The sequence below is a fragment of the Lactuca virosa genome, chromosome 8 (genome assembly GCF_052849685.1).
Source record: "Lactuca virosa cultivar CGN04683 chromosome 8, Lactuca_virosa_CGN04683_v6, whole genome shotgun sequence".
NCBI lineage: Eukaryota > Viridiplantae > Streptophyta > Magnoliopsida > Asterales > Asteraceae > Lactuca > Lactuca virosa.
The window spans coordinates 275,003,074-275,020,983 of record NC_136433.1 but is presented as its reverse complement, the minus strand read 5'-3'; the positions used below and the strand labels follow the sequence as shown (position 1 = coordinate 275,020,983).

General features: G+C 37.1%; 1 protein-coding gene and 1 long non-coding RNA gene across 2 annotated transcripts; both read right to left on the bottom strand.

The window, feature by feature from the left end:
* Positions 1-3,598: 3,598 nt before the first annotated feature.
* Positions 3,599-17,355, bottom strand: LOC145133656 (uncharacterized). Its single transcript, XR_013718673.1, has 2 exons — positions 17,202-17,355; positions 3,599-4,476 (listed from the first exon to the last, which is right to left on the bottom strand). It is a non-coding gene; the product is annotated as an uncharacterized LOC145133656 (long non-coding RNA).
* LOC145133655 (receptor-like protein EIX2) lies at positions 12,713-16,859 on the bottom strand. Its single transcript, XM_079068591.1, has one exon. It carries the CDS (start codon positions 16,197-16,199, stop codon positions 12,915-12,917), a length of 3,285 nt encoding a protein of 1,094 aa, XP_078924717.1. The 5' UTR covers positions 16,200-16,859; the 3' UTR covers positions 12,713-12,914.
* Positions 17,356-17,910: the final 555 nt, after the last annotated feature.

Genomic DNA, 17,910 nt, shown 5'->3' with positions numbered 1-17,910 from the left:
ATCTGATGAAGGTTCAACTGATGAATATCTCATCTCCCAAACTGAAACAGATCTCTTTTGTCATATAATCGAATGCATCCATCTTTAAGTTTTATGACAGCAGAGGCTGTAGTTTCATCAAAAACCCAGTAGAGCATGGACGTCAATGATCCATCTGGATAATTCTGAAGCACAGGAATCTGTTTTACTTGACTGGTAGCAGGCCACATCACATTTTGAATAGGAAGTTTAGTTTTGGGATCAAGTACACTTGGGTATAGTTTGATGATTGACTCTGCAGTCTTCATTGAAGGAAAACCCTTTACCACTTGATTTTCCAAAAAGAGCTTGAATTGTGTTGCCTTGGAATTTTGTGAAGTATGCAAAAGGAGCTTTTGATAATTCTGAAAGATTAACCCTGGTCCAGGAATGGAAATCATGAAAATCTTTATAGTATTCTGTGTTGCCACTCTTGCGTCTCATGAGCCACATGTCTAGCGTATCATGAAATCCCCATGAGACGATTCCTGACCTATCACCATATGTGTCTCTAAAACGTTTTTCTTGAAGGTCTGTGACGGTGATTTTTGGCTGATCTTCAGGAGCATTTTGATCTGAGCTCCTTTTAAACAAGAGTTGACTTTTCTCAGCTGCTTTGGCTAATTTGGCACGTTTCAGAGCTACGACATTTGGAGCTTGAGCTGGTTCCTTTTCAAAACGATCCACAATTCGAGATGTTTGAACAGGTGGTGGCACAACAGGAGGAGCTTGAGAAGGTAGATGTATCCTTGACTCATCAACAGAGGACTTAAACTTGTCTCCAAATTCATCTTCTAACTTCTTCTTCAGATCAAAGTAGCTGGCAGTGAGGAGACCAAAGTGAGTCTGAAGATCGGAAATTTGCTTTGTCTTCAGTGATTTATCAGCTTCAAGATCATCAATTTGAATAATAAGCTGAGCATTGTTGGCCTCAAGATCAGCTATTCGAGTGGCGTGCTGGCTGATTACAAGATCTTTTTCAATAATCTTCTGGTTCAGGACACCAATTTCTTTTCTAAGCTCCGGAACAGACGGATCATCATCTCCAGAGTAGCTTTCCTATAAAGATATACCTTTGCCATGAGAGGAAGGCATTGAAATTAGTTGCTGAGCCATATGCATTGCCAGCCTCTCAGAGGCAGCATCGTGTGAAGGCCTGGTAGGAGATGATCTCTGACCGGCTGATGAACAGCCAACTTCATGAATTAAGCTTGGACCTTCTTGTGTTGGAACGGATGATGCAGAGACAAAAGTAATTGAAAGAGGAATCACAGGTTCTTGAGCTTGTTCAGGAGTGAGCACTCCCGGCCTTGGATCATGTCTTCTTCTTTTCAATGGAGGCTGGGAGGTCAGAGTCGTCAGTGGATCACTCACGAGAGGCTCAGTGGTAGGAACAACATCATCAAGGGGAGGAATCCCTGATGATGTATCCATTGGAATTGAAGTATCGGCCATCTGGATGGAAGTAGGAGGCGTCGTCTCTCAAACATCTTCTTTCTCCCTTATCTCCGTTGCATGATGAGCAACATCATCGATATTGTCAAAAAAAATTGTCGAGTTCATCATTTGGAAAAAGGTTATCATTGACTCCAAAATTCATAGGAATATCATCTTTGTCAAAACCCGATAAATCAATATTTTCAAGAGAAATATCTTCTCCTTCTTCAGTTTCAGTCAAAACCTCCATTGTTACTTCACTGTAGTCACTATCAACCCGCACAGATTGTAAATCATGTTCTTAGGCCACAATAGCACTAAGAGTGACCACATTCTCTTCATTATCAGAGACCGGAATCACATCATCTTCCGGAATGACACTTTCTTCAGATGAGACACGCTCTGATGATCCATGAGATTCATAAGCCTCACCAGAGTCAGCGAACATACCAAACTTTTCAAGAGGATACTTTCCTTGAAAGTTGATCTTTCCTTTCCTGTTTTACTTGATAAGACCTACTGTGTTCGGTCCAAGGGACTTCATGTCAAGAGTGTCTCCAGCCTTGATAATCTCCAAAAATTGTTCATCAATAAACGCTTGAACAAATCTTGGATACAACAATAATTTCTCCCTGACCTTTTCGTTGGCATTGGCAAACATCTCTTCAAATATAAACCTTGAGAAATTAAAGTCAATTCCTGCAGCCAGAGCAATGATGGCTTGAGTGTTACGATAGGAAATCTCATCAAATCCTGACTTTCTCCCAGATATGCAGCTCACAAACACATGAGCCAGAAACCTCCAATAGGGTGGAAGCAGCTTCTTGATTGTTGGTGGAAAGTCGCCTTCATAACCCATCTTGATCAAAAATCTTTCAATCTGGCTGGCCTCAATCTCAGTAGGAAAGGATGATTGATCATCAATCTTGAGAGCATCCCGGATGAACTGCTCAGTAATTATCACCTTGCACTTTTTGACAGTGGCTTGAATAGAGATCACACCATCATCTCCTTTCATCACTTTTGCAGAACTCCAAAATTCTTTTATCAATCCTTGAAAGATGGTTGGGTTTACAGTGAGTGCAGTAGCCAAGCAGCAATTCCTTAATCCATGCATCATTGATCTAAACTCTGCATGAGAAGCAGGAGGGTCAGCCAAGATGATAGCCACATTGTGACTATCTGCGAACTTCATGCTTGCCATCTTATCCTGCACAAACCAAGCCAAGTGAGAAAACCTTTGATTTAACAGTTAAAATTTTGTTTTTCTCATTGAAACAAATTAAATTGGCCTTGGAAATGATAAAAATCAAATTTTATTGGTTAAAGACAAGTTTACGGTCAAAATGGTCAAGACCGTAAGCTCAGACTGTAAGCTCAGGATCGTAAACTCAGGACCGTAAGCTCGTCTGGACTTTATGCCGACCGTAAGCCGTTTTGGACCGTAAGCCGACCGTAAGCCGTTTTGGACCGTAAGCTTGGCTGGACCGTAAGCTCTGGTCTGACCGTAAACTCGCCGACAGTTCGTTTTTAGATGATTAAACCCTAAAAACTCAACGATTTGATGCGAGATTTGCTTTGCTAGGATCGAAATCATCATACATTTGAGATACAACGAGGAATTTCACAAAAATAACACAAAAGTTTTTCAGAGATAAGAGAGAGAAAGAGCAGTATACGGTTGAGTATGAAAAAATGAAGGAGAAGGGGATTACGGAGGAGAACTCTTCCTTTTATACCAGACCCATGCCCGAGTCCAGTACCCATGGGCTGTATCCGGATTTCATAAACATGAAGCCCAAAACTCAAAAGAATTTTTTTTTTAAAATAAAACATTTTGAGGACTAATAAAATAAAACTAAAATAAAATAAAAATAAAAAGAATGAAAAATAAAATGATTTCTAACAAAAATTTAATTTTATCATCCTAAAAATAATAATAAAAAAAATAATAAAAAAAATGAAACAGAATAAAATTGAAAATTAAACTAATTTCACCTTCACTACTGTTAATAATAATTTTATGATTTGGGATCAAAGTTGTAGGTTCCCAAATCTGCTTGTGTATCAATCAGATCCAATTGATGGTGCGGAATCCTAATCAATTGGATGATGTCAGATCAAAATAGAAGAGAAGAAGAAGAAGAAGAATAACTTGAATCTATGATGTATTCAGTGAATAGAATGATGCTCCATACACATAGTTCACACACTAGCTCTTCTCTCTTCTTTCTCTCACACCTTAGAATACACACACTTAAGCTCCCCTCCACTAATGCACTCCTCACCCACCTAACATCTATTTATATGAATATGGGGAACATGGGCCCAAAATGGGTTTACGACTGTAAACCTGTTTACGGCCGTAAACACCCACCTGACCGTAAACGAAACCGTAAACACTGAAAAATACATTTTCCTAGAAAAGTAAAGTATAAACCATAATTTTGACCCAACAATCTCCCCCTTGGTTTATTGCTTTCTTTTCTAATTGACTCAACAAGCTCCCCCTAAAAAGTAGCTGACTATTATTGTTAGTCTTCATTTGGAGCTTGGCTTCAGCGTTTATCTTCGATTTCTTCACAGCTTCAAGATGAACTTGATGAATCTTCAATAAATGACTTCATCTTGAGCAGTTGGGTTTTTCTTCAGAATTTGACATTGAACGCGCGTTGGGTGAGGTGGCTTCTTGAAAAGATTCTTGAAAATTAACGCTTTCAGCTTGAGAATCTTCAGAGAGAATAACAGAGAGATCAAATCTTCTGGATCACTTCAGCAGGCACAAGAATAACAACAAATTGATTGAGGAGGCTTCAATGCAATCTGTCACATAATCTTCAAGTCAGCTTCACCTTGCTTCTGGGGTTGACAAATTGAATGTTGAAAGAATAATCTTCATTTCTTGTTCCTTCGAATGAGAATTCTTCGATGATCACGGATGAAGCCTTGGCTCAGGAAATCTCGATACAGTCTCCACAAGTCTCATCTAAATCTGAATTCACTTTTCAAGACAAAACAAAACTAAAAAATAAAACAAAACTAAAAACAAAGTTAGTACACAATATTTTTGAATTTTTTTTTGATTTTTCTGAACAAGAAATAAAACAAAAGTAACACTATTTTGGAATTTTAATTTTCTGATTTTTTGTTTGATTTTTTTTAATTTTCTGATTTTTGTTTGATTTTTGAATTTTCTGAATTTTGTTTGATTTTTGAATTTTTTTGAATTTTGTTTGATTTTTGAATTTTTTGAATTTTTGTTTGATTTTTGAAATTTTTAATTCTCCCCCTAAATTTGTGCATAAAGGAAAACTATGAACAAATTTAACAAAAACAAAAATAATAACTAACATTAAGAGTGATTTGGGATCAAGGTTTTTAGACATCCTCAATCCGTTTATCGGTACCTCCCCCTTCATGAATAGATCTGGCCAATCACCAGTATTGTGGTCCACTGAAACATGAAAAATTGTGAGAAATTTAGGACATACTACAAGTGACAAGACATTGTGACCCTATGTTCCTAGATAAAATTCCTAAGGACCATTCAGCTGACGACGACCAAGGATATTGTTGTCCACCTAAATTGAGCAACGAGATCTACAGACAATCTATAAATGTTCAATTTTAAATGTACTACTAGAACATGTTTCCCGCTTCCTGATATACCCTAATAATCAGGGACTTCCAGAATACTCCTTACCTTAGATGAACAGACAATTATTATGGGAGAAGATATATTTAGAATGCATATGATGTACATCCAAGTCGGATCTCTTCCAATCACGCAGAGGGTGAAACATATGACTAACTAGAGTTTTAGAGAGATTGAGAAGTAGAATGGTGCATATGCTGTGTACCAGGTCGAATCTTTCGATCACGCAAAGGAGACAACATATGGCTAACAGACAGAAATAATTACATAGATAGAAGATGCAGAGAGATAGAATTGCCTATGTTGTAGTCCAGGTCGGAAGTATTTCAATCACGCAAAGGAGGCAACATATGACTAACAGACAGAAAGAAAGAAAATAACCTTCTACAGACCTAATTTATCGGAATTCCCCGGTCGCCCCGTCAATACCGGAATTAAGGACAAAGTCCATACATCGAGGAAAAGTTAAACCACGATTCTAGATACGGGTTCCTTTAATGTGACTGGTGGATTCTCATGTATATCTCCCTGCTCAACCTATCCGAGCGTCGTATTGTCAGGCTAAACGGATCTATCTAGGTCAAGATTTGTCAAGTCTCTAGATTCCTTAAGTTCATCTGAGCCTAGTCAAGTCCATAAAAATCTTTCGTGCCTACCAGCACATCGAACACAGAGCCTAGACAATTCAGCTTTGGTACCTTACACAGATTCAGATTGCCTGTTATCATTTAGTTAATATCACTTCCCAATAATACCTACTAACGAAGAACTATAGGAAAATAAAAAAATTGTCTTCAAAATGAATCAGTTTAAGATAAAATTCAGAAGTATCGAGAAGAAGACTCAAACCGTAATTCACCGATTGAATTTGCATCCAGAAGGTCTGAGAACAGCACGCATAATCTCAGAACAGATCCGAAAATTCTTCACGTCGTTAAGCACAAACCCAATGTATGATCCTCTCCTTCCTCCCTTCCCGCAAAGGACACATACTCTCAAACAAAGTTCTGAGTGTTGCACAGTTAAGAGATGCCTCCTATCATGTGCCTGGAACAACCACTATCAACAAACCGAAGTCTGATGATATGCCTCCATAGCTGTTCCGACATAGAGCGAGATCAGTTGGTCTTTGGAACCCAGTCCATTTTGAAACTGGGTCGACCTTTGTCATATTTGCAAGGTACCCTCTCCCATGACATATCCTGCTTATCACAAACAGAAGATGACGAAATATTAGAATCGTTAGAAGATTTGGGAGATTGAACCTTTGGTATCCATCTGTAGTTGGGTTTAACCCATTTCTTTTTCGATCGGATGGGTGCCTCGGTACTTGCTTTTGAATTTGAATATGATCTTCGAGATGGCTTTGATTTTATTTTCACTGGAGCATCTCTTGAATTGGCCTTTTTGGTCGGCATACCCTTCTTGACTTTGGGATTTTGATTCTTAGCCTTTGGAGTTTGATTCTTGCCCTCCTGCGCATTCCAGTCACCACTGCGCGATTGTGACTTCGAATGATTTCTTTTGTAGAATCTCCCACTTTGCGCATTCTTCCAGCCTTGTGCATAGTAGGGAACATATGCGCGATTTGGACAGTTTCTGGCAATGTGACCAGGTGTTCCACAGTGAAAACATGTCTTTTTCTTCACTGGGAAGTTGTTTCTTCCTACCCGTGGTGGCGTATCTTTGCCTTGTCTCTTGCTTTTCCCACACGCACAGTTGCAACAGGCCGTCGGTTTTGCTTGTTTTGGTGGCATGTATTCCTCAACAGCAGGTTGATTAGAAGCAACTGAGTTCGAAGCAACAGATTCAGAGTTCAAGGAGTCATTAGTTTGTTCAGTGGTATTCTCCTTGATCTCATCTTCCGCTACTTTACCTGCACATGAAGTAGATGCATCGGTATTCGTCACCTCAACACCCTCAGTTGGCTGTTTAGCAGTTGGTTTACCGTATACCATAAATGGTTCTCGGTCAATCTCTTCCTGAGTCAAAGGTTTGGCAGTGTAGTTATGATTGAAGGGAGGAGGGACACCCTCATAACCTAGACCCTTTTGCTGGTTATCCTTAAATTTCATACTATGTTCCATCATGGACGCAACTACCTCACTTGATACATCGAATTTCTTAAATGTAAATTCAGCATCATTATATTTAGCTTTCAATGCATCAAGTTTGACAGTTACAACAACAAGTTTTTTCTTAATGTGATCGTAATTTTCACACTTGTTGCTGTAATCTTCTTGCAGTTTTCGGAAATCCTTAGTTTTGGTCTCTAATTGAGCTTTCAGAGGTTTCTGACCTTTCCTAAGGGTATAGTCTTCGTATTTGAGGTCTTCATTTTCTCTTTTTAAAAAATCGATTTGATCTTGGAGAAATTTAATAGTAGTTTCACAAGATGGAGTACATGAAACTTCATTGACCGGGATGTTTGAGGAACTCATATTATTTTATTTTATTTTTTTATTTTTTTATTATTATTTGAATTGCCCTTTGACTTAAAAACCGAGAAAGTCAACCTTAAAATTCAAATTTAGAAATTCAAACTTAAAAATCAAACTTGAAAAGTCAAACTTAAAAGTCAAACCGAAAAACTAAATTTGAAAAATTGAAAGTTAAACGAAAAAGTCAAAGTTTAAAGTCAAATGCCAAACTTGAAAAGTCAAAGTCAAAATTTAAGGTCAAAAGGCAAAAATAAAAAATAAAAATTAAAAACTAAAATTTTTGGTTGAAAATGGATTTTGAAAATAAAGGAAATTGATTTTTGGGTTAAAAATGTAAAATTTGTGAAAATGGGAACCGAGAAGGACTGTTTTTGAATTAAATTTCGAAGTATAGGAACGTGATGCAAGCTGCTTCAACTGTCGACGCCTTGTTGAGTTTGGAGGAGACCCGGGTTCGAAACTTGCAACCCTCGAATTTATTTTGATTTATTTTCTGATGCGAAGACAATAAGTTTAAAAGGAGTGAGATGTTTAAGGAGTTCCTTGGTAGATCAATTGATAAGAGGCGCGTTTGCTGAAACTGGAGACCCGGGTTCGAAACACGGCAGCCCCAATTTCCCCTTTCTTTTTTTATATGAAGCTTATGCGAGGACGAAGGTTGCTGAACAGGTGCGAGGACGACTACCGCTGCTGACCGAGGCCGAACCAAAAACCGAGAACGAGGTGCGAACCGGAAACGCTGACCGTAAACATGCGAGGCTGACCGTACACCGAACCGTATACGTGCGAGATTGACCGCAAACCGAGGCCGTAAACTCCGCGGAACGTAAACACAGTTTCAGATCGCGAAAAAAACGACGTTTTTCACCATTTTTGCTCCAAAACTCGATCCAGAACTCGTTTTTATCAAAAACGCGAAGAACAAACCCCCCCTTATTTTGCCAAGATCTATCCAAAAACGTAGGAATCCTTCAAAAGTAAGATCAAATAAGCTCCATATCTGACAAAATTTATTGATACAATCCAAGCTCTGATACCAATTGTAAGTCCCCAAATCTGCTTGTGTATCAATCAGATCCAATTGATGGTGCGGAATCCCAATCAATTGGATGATGCCAGATCAAAACAGAAGAGAAGAAGAAGAATAATAACTTGAATCTATGATGTATTCAGTGAATCGAATGATGCTCCATACACATAGTTCACACGCTAGCTCTTCTCTCTTCTTTCTCTCACACCTTAGAATACACACACTTAAGCTCCCCTCCACTAATGCACTCCTCACCCACCTAACATCTATTTATATGAATATGGGGAACATGGGCCGTAAATGGGTTTACGACCGTAAACCTGTTTACGGCCGTAAACACCCACCTGACCGTAAACGAAACCGTAAACACTGAAAAATACATTTTCCTAGAAAAGTAAAGTATAAACCATAATTTTGACCCAACAACGTTACACCACCCGGTGTTTCCGCCGACGGCTGGGGGTGTGACAGAGTACCAGGTATGGGTCAGGTCATAGTATACAAATTCAATATACCGTTTTCTAGTACCAAAACATACTTTTCAGATAGAACATTTAGTAGGCTAAAGTAGAAACTTATCAGTAAAAGGGTTTAATTCATTTTATTAAGCCAGTATAACTTAAAGGACCTTTAGTGGTTAATTCTATAATACCTTAGTTTATACATCAAGGTTATATATAATTAATATCCAATAGGCATTTGAATGTGTGCTTTCCGCCTTACTTCCTATTCCTTGTTTGGTTGTGGGCTTAGGGCAGATTCACACAATTAACTATCCGTTCGATATTAGATTATATATAGCTTGTATAAACTAAGTGATTATAGAATGAAGTATTGTGGTTACCATTTTTACTAAAGGAAATATATGATTTTCTTAAAGAATGTTTTCATCAAATATAAAGAACTATTACAGTTTAGTCCATAAGTATCAAATGAATACACCAGGGTTATATACAGTGAAGATCTAACAAACAATGAGATGTGTGACTTTCGACTCATTCCCTGTTCCTTGTTTGGTTGTGGGCTTAGGGCAGATTCACACAATCGATGGTCTGTTTACTCTAAATTGTATATAACTTGTATCCATTTAGTACTCATAGAAGGAATTGTAGAGTCATTTTTACTTTCATTCATCATATCAGAAAATATAGGATTTTCTGGAGGAACAGGCGAACTTTTCTAAAAAAGAACTTACAACTTACTTCCATCACTTAAATACTAATGAATTCACCAGCGTAAATGCTGATCTACTCTTTCAAAATAACTTGTATTCTCAGGAAACTAGTAGACATGTACGCGTTCTAGGATTCAGAAGATGGAGCATAGTAGCTTTATGTCTTGTTTTGTTATTTACCTTTGGAGTCAATCTTATGTGCATCACATACTTTGTAAACACTTAAATATTAATGCAATGGTTGTTTGTTACTTTGATTACTATGATGCATGTGTTGTTATACTAAACATGACGTCATTCGCCCCCGAACGTTTCCGCCGTTCCGGTTTGGGGGTGTGACACTTTCGTTGAGAATCACCGAGCACAACACCGAGCACAACCCTAAATCTTCGAGGAGTCGCAATCGCCGGCGAGGTGAGGTGAGCCGACGTCACAGTCGGAGTCTTTACGTTGATCAGGACGGCATCGGTTGGCGAGACACTGGTTCTCATGGAGAGATTTGATTTCGAGAACATGTTGAAGGCGGTGGAGAAATATAAGATCATGTACATGCCTTGAAGCAGAGATGGTATCGTGATTAGGGTTTGTGGAGAGAAGGGAAGAAGAGAATGAAGGGATATCTTGAAGCGGGGTATTTCAAAATTAGAATTTTAGAGGATTGATCATTTCCTTTAAGAACGCGCGTTTTGAGTAAAAATTTATAAAGCGACATTCACAGAGGACGCACATTTAAAATAAGCGCCCTCCGTGTTTGTAATTTTTTTTGTGGGACAATAATTTTAAGGCACGCACAAATGTGTGTCCTCTATCCTTCAAAATTTGGAAGGTTGACAATATTTTTAGGACACACAAAAAATGTGTATTGTAAATTAGTGCGTGTCATTGTTCACGTGTCATTAAAGGGTATTTTTCTTGTAGTCTTTTGTATAAAGCAAATCTCCTTTCTTCCTCCTATCTTCATGTTGCTTTCTCCAACAATTATATGAGCAATCACCGTCCATATAATCCATATTAGAAAACCGATTGTCAGTATATGATCAAATTCCAATAAAATAGGAAATCCCAAAATAGTCTGCGGAAGAAGATAACATACCTGTTCTGTTCTGTTCTGTTATGTTATGTTCTGTGTCTGTGAGCTCGTGGGATTCCTTGTCAGATGAATGCGTATGTGTGAGCTTGTGGCATTCCTCATCAGATTAATGTGAGCATTCGAGTAATGGAGACTGATGATCTTCTGTGTTTATTTTTTGAATAATGAAACGACGGATTAATGGTGATTTGATTTCCAAAGATACAGTCGTGATTGGGGGATCAGTTTTCATGGAATGTTTGTTGATTTCGTAGGAAGGCTACCATCAAAATTTAAAATTGGAATGGATCATATTTCATGATTTTATTAGGTACAATAGGAATGAAAGAATGTTTTGCTGATTTGTTGGGATACGATTAATTATAAATGGAGATTCAAAATAAGCGGGAAAGCAAAATACATGTAGAACTACAACATGCCATGTGGCAAAGATGGGTTTTAAAAAAAATGACAACTGGCAAATTTCTGATTCTTTTAGTTAGAAGAGATAGAATAGAATGGATCTCATAAAGGTAAGAACCCAAACCATAACAACATCAAAGGTAAGGACTGATTGGTAACAAAACCATAAGTTGGACTGAAATCTCAAATTCTCGTGGACAATTTCTTTTTGTTTCCTACTTTTGGGAGTTTCCAGCCGGGTGCCATAATAGAGCTTGCAAGCAGCCTAACGATGTGGAGCAAATACACGCACACACAGTGCATTCACGTATTTTTCACACACTGGAGATTGACAACCTGTCTTACATAGTTGAGATAAATATTTTTACAATCTAATTTGCATTCTATACGGTTCACGTACACAACCAGTTGAGAATTGTGCGAACACTAATTTGTTTCTTTAGCAGTAAACCTCGAGCTTTAGTTTAGTTACAATCAACAAGTTAAATTTCTTTCCATATCAATCACCTAGTTTGCATCCACAAACTCCATAATACAGTGAAAGGGTATAATATAATTTCAAGGTATAACAGAAAAATGAAGTTCAGATTTTACAAGGCTATCACAGAATTACATCTTCTCTTCCCGGAGAAAGACAGGAAAACAAATATGAGATATAAAACCATCGAAAACGAGATCATTTGGAAAATAGAAATGAATGCAATCAACATCGATGTTTCCACCATTATTTTTATAATAATAATTAAAAAACTTTCTTTTTGTTAAGGTGACGTTTAGTTCGCAGAATTGTAATCTGTCACGAATTATAATCTAATTCCATCCTAGTTTTGATGGAATGGACTTTTCCTCATTTGATGGAAAGTTAACCTCATTTAGGAATCTAATTCCTTAGCAAATATTGAACCAAACATGAGTATATGGTGAAATTAGATTTCAATTCTGTCTAATTCCCAAGGATTCTAGCGAACCAAAGGCCACCTAAACTTCTATTCAACAAGAAACCCTATCTGCAGAGACCTTTTCGAATGCATAACTTTTCAAAATTAAGTTTTTCTTTAAAAATTAACATTTATCAGTTAACAAAAAGGGTTTTTTATCAACCACTTATTACACTATAAGTCGTTATTTCTGATACAAATAACCCTTTCCAAAAGCTTATTAAGATAGTAAAAAGAAGAGACAAATGCCTCAGAAAATTGCTAGTCAAGAACAAAAACAAATGCACATATGCATGTGTATATATATAATTAGGAAAAAATAGAAGAGGGAAATAGATTCTGTCGATCATCTCAAAAGTAAAATAGATTATCAACTTATTCAATATGATTCAAAAACTATGTTACTATAATAACAATCTAATTGTTTTGATAAAATGATTAAAGAGATTGTATGCAGCTACAGTTTAGGTAACTTTCGACCTATTTTGACGTGTTCCCTTTAGCTAAAATTATTTACTTGACTCGTTAGAGATAAAACTTAACACAAAAATAAGTCCAATTTGACAGCTTAAACAACACCATGTTACAAATTCTCATGCAAATATGAAATCAAAATATGTATAAATGATAAGGACAATAATACTACATATGAAAAGGCAAAAAGAAAAATCATTGGTGATACACATTCACAAACTACACTACTTGCATTCGAGAGGATGCGGCTTCTCTTCATGTCTTCATCTTGGCAACTATAACCACGAAGGCAACGTATATCTTCTCCATGGTATCCTCAACAAACATGAAAAGCTTCTGTATCCAATGCTTCTTGAACAACAATACTCCAATAACACCCCAAAACCCTGTTCCAAAGCCACTCATTATGTTCACGTAAAACCATATCTTCATAGGCTCATCAGCTGCTTCGTATTTCTTCTTGCTTGTTGTTGTTGTTGTTGTTGTTGGGTCTTCCGGATTTGAGCAACCCTTTGACAATGGAGGTCCACATAGATCATTGTTCCCCATATATATTGATGGATCAATAAGGGTTTGCAGTTGATTCCCGGTTGGAATTCGCCCGGACAAGTTGTTTTGTGACAAATTCAAATGGCTCAAAAAGGTCAAAGATGCCATGCTCGGAGGGATCCTCCCAGTCAACTCGTTTCTAGATAAATCGAGAGAATTTAACGCCGTCAAGTTTCCAATGCTGCTTGGAATTGCCCCACTGAGATGATTATTTGACAAATTCAGACCCACCAACATGGAAAGCGCAGTTAACTTGACTGGTATTTCTCCAACAAGTTTATTGCTTGAAAGGTCCATGTTAAAAAGTAAAGCCAAATTTTTTGTATATTCAAGCTCAACACCTTTCATGACCTGAATTAGACTCTCATCAAAATCAGGATCGATAAGAAATTCAATTTCACTCCTAACCATGGCAGCCAACTCCCCTAGGCAATGAGGGATGGTTCCTCTTAAGTTGTTGTATGCAACATCCAAAATTTGAAGTTTTGGAGTTTTGCATAAAGTTCGAGGAATTCTTCCAGTGAAGTTATTTTTGTGCAACCTCAAAATGATTAAAGATGTAAGATTTCCACCAATCCAAACGGGTATTTTTCCAGACAATCTATTATCACCGACATCTAAGACTTCTAAATCTCTTAAATTCCCTAATTCTCGAGGAAGTTCACCAATAAAGTTATTTCCGTTGAGTCTTAACCGCTTTAAAGAATTAAGAGCTACGGAACTTGGAATCACACCACGAAGACGATTTGAGTTAAATCTCATGACAACCAAGTTTCTCAGGTTCTCAAAACAGTTGGGAATTTTCCCAGTTAACCTATTTTTAGCAAGATCGAGATATTGCAAATCTGTCCTTGTGCACAATGACCTAGGAATCGACCCATTGAAAAGGTTATTTTGTAGAAGCAATCCGCGGGCAAATACCTGCCCAAAAAAGTTAACATTTCCCCCATTGGGAAGGTTCACCAAAGGTCCGATAAGTTTGTTGTGAGAGAGATCTAAGAAAGGAATGATGGGCATCTTCTGCAACCATGTGGGGAGCGGTCCTGAAACTGTAGCATTCGACAAAACTAGCATCTCAATTTTCCTTTGATTTCGAAGCCACTGTGGAAATCCATTTGCTATATTGCAAGAATCGAGTTGAAGAGTTACCAACTGGAATGGAGGCATCCATTCACGTGAAACATTGAATGTCAACTTCATGTTAAAAGAAGCATCGAAGTTATTCAACATTGAAAGGTTAGCAAAATGGGCTTCATAAACTACTCCTTCTAGAAAATTGTAAGAGATGTCTAGAGATTGCAGTTTGGCAAGTTCCCCAATCGAAACTGGAATATTCCCATTTAATAAATTTCTAGATAGCTTCATTGCTCGTAACGAAACAAGCCTTCCTATAGATGCTGGAATGGGGCCTGTTAACTGATTGAATTCTAGATTCATTTCTTTTAAATCTGTTAAATTTCCAAAGGATTCTGGAATCAAACTATGCAATTGATTCCTAGAAAGGTCAATTACAGAAAGTTTCCCAAGGAATGTCGGAATGGGACCTGTTAACTCATTAGCAGATAGATATAATAGTTCTAAATATCTTAATCTTCCTAGTGATTTTGGGATTGAACCTGTCAATCCATTCCTACTTAGATATATGAACCTTAAATTCACCATTCTTCCAAGTGCTTCTGGAATTGTACCATTTATGATACTCCCCTCCAAATCCAACCCCTCCAAAGCATATTGAGAGCACTCAGATACGTTTCTTGATGAGTCGATCATTTCCATACTATTTGCATTTTCCGCTACACTTAAATGTCTAAGGTGACATTGTCTCCAGATTCCAACATCTTCAATCCGATGAAACGAGTTTTCAGAAAGATAAAGCTCTAGAAGGTTAGGCATAATAGGAATCCAGGAATTCAGATTGTTTCCAGTGAGGTCAAGGACTCGTAGGGAACTCATGTTGGTTAAAACAGATGGAAATACACCTTGAATTGAATTAGACCTAAGATTCAGGTGTTGGATCTTAGATAGTGTACTGATATTAAGATGGGGAAAAGATAGAAACGTTTTATCGATCCCACAATTTGACAAATGCAGCTCTGATAAAGAAGGGATCATCTTTACCAAGTTTGCAAAGTTCCATGACGAACTTGGCTCAAAGCCTGAAAGATCCAGGAATTCTAGCGATGTCAGGTTTTGAAAAAATCTAGGAAGTGGACCTTCAAAAGAATTCAAGCCAAGATCGAGGTGTTTAATATTGGGAAGTATTTTACTCGAATTAAGAAAAAGACCAAGAAAAACACTCGGAAGTCTGCAACCTGATAAACTTAAAATTTTTAACGAAGGAATCATGTAAAGCAGCATGTCCCTATTTTGTGCTCTGCTAAGATCTACATCACTCAAGTCGAGATGCTCGAGTGACAAAAGGCCAAAAGTCCATGCCACATCATTTGCCACCAGTGGTTCGTCGTCTGGCATAGACCCTTGGTTTGAACTAAGATCAAGAACCTTCAAATTAGAAAGATTTCCAATGTGATGAGGAATAATACCTTGAAATCCAGCATGAGAGAGATTGAGGTAGCTCAGTTGCTTCAAGGATCCAATGAACTTAGGGATCCGGCTTCCTCCAAAATCATTCCCACTCAAATCCAAATACGTTAGATGCTTCAACTGAGCCAAATAAGAGTTCACCTCACCACCAACTAAGTAGTAGTAGCCTTCACCAGAATGCTTGTCTCCTCTGAGATCAAGACTTTTGACATTTCCAGAATCATCATCACAACGGACTCTTTCCCACAGGCAACACTCATTTCCAACCCATGATGACAACATTTTAGAGTCGTCTTTGATGCTCTGTTTGAACTTGAGAAGAGCAACTCGCTCTTCCTTAGAGCAAACAACACTTATATTTCCCACACCCAAACAAGTACATGTGGTTGCTAACAAAAAAATACTTATGAAAATGAAATGGAGCCCCAAACTCCACTGATTGCCCATTATCAACCCTGACTCAGTATCAAATAGAAGAAAAAAAATATTGAACTGGAAAGATGGGTTGTTATAATGAAGTGATGAAGAACTGAAAATAGTTCATTTATAATGCAATAAACAAAGACCAATTGTTTGTCATGGAAGACTTGGAAGTCAATGGACATGTTGTATCCACAAATTAGTACGTTGTTAGTCCTGGCCTATTGTTCGGCTTCTCGATGAAAATGATATGCATGTGTGTGTGTATATATATATATATGTATATTCACAACTTCAATGATATAATGATGATATCATGTAATATTCATGCATCATTTAGACTTTAGATGATTTGCATATGTTAAGCTGAGATATACAGTTATAACAATTTCACTTGTAGAAACAGCTACACTTGTAGAAACAGCTAGATCATAGCATATGAAGAAGAACTGATTATGTATCTAGCAGAATTAAAAGATCATAGCATATCAATTTCACTTCTCGATGAAAATGATATGCATGTGTGTGTGTGTATATATATGTATATTCACAACTTCAATGATATAATGATGATATCATGTAATATTCATACATCATTTAGACTTTAGATGATTTGCATATGTTAAGCTGAGATATACAGTTATAACAATTTCACTTGTAGAAACAGCTAGATCATAGCATATGAAGAAGAACTGATTATGTATCTAGCAGAATTAAAAGATTTTTTTTTCAATTTTCTCCAACAGTAATCGGGTGCAAGATCAAATAGAAATACATATCATGAATACTGTGATGAAATCAGGAGATTATTTGACGCAAAACCAAATGAGTCATTTGTGTAAGTACCAAAGGGTCTACTTAAAAGTATGGAAAATTATCGAGTTTTATGCATTTTCTCCCATTAACAGGTAAAAACTGAATTATGTGTTTGTCCGCCTACCATTAAAATTTTGCAAGTTTGGAATGCATCTGGATAACTAAGCGATGAGAATTAATTGAGTGAGACAGAGAAAAGAATGGGAAACTTACGAGGTGATCATCGACGACTGAGAAATCAAGAGTGGGTGGAGAGAGATGACTTGAGTGGTGGAGAATGAAAATGTTAAGTCAACTGCATCGCTGGTGGTGAGGAGGACTGGATGGAGGGGGTAGTGTTTGGGAAAGCAACTCGTTTTGGGGAGGAATAAAAATTGTAGGGGAAAGTCCTTTTTTGTTTCCTTATTCCTTTTAAGATTATAGATATGAAAAGTTTAAATTTCTTTATGGACAAAACTACAAAAATGGTTCATGTTGTATTTATTTTTTTTAGAGTTTTAGTCTAAATCCTAATTTTTTTTGCTTGGTGGTCTTTTTGACCATGTTTCTATGTGGATTTGGTTCACATTAAAAACTGCAAAAATGCTCCATGGTATGCATTTTTTCTGGGTTTTGGTCCAAACTCCGACTTTTTTGGATTGATGGTTCTTTTGATCAAGTTTCGTTGTGTATTTAGTCCCTCCGAATATTGAAATGACTATAATACCCTTGAGGTATTTATTTTCCATTTTTCTTTCATTTTTTAAAACTTATTTGTTTATTTTAAAAATTAAAAAAATAAGAAGGGTCTTTCTCTCTCTCTCTCTCTCTCTCTCTCACACACACACACACACACACGCACACACATATTATTTGAGGTTTATTCATACTCTGGTCACATTCCAAGAAAATCAAATCTAACCTAGTTTGGAATTAGGAAAAA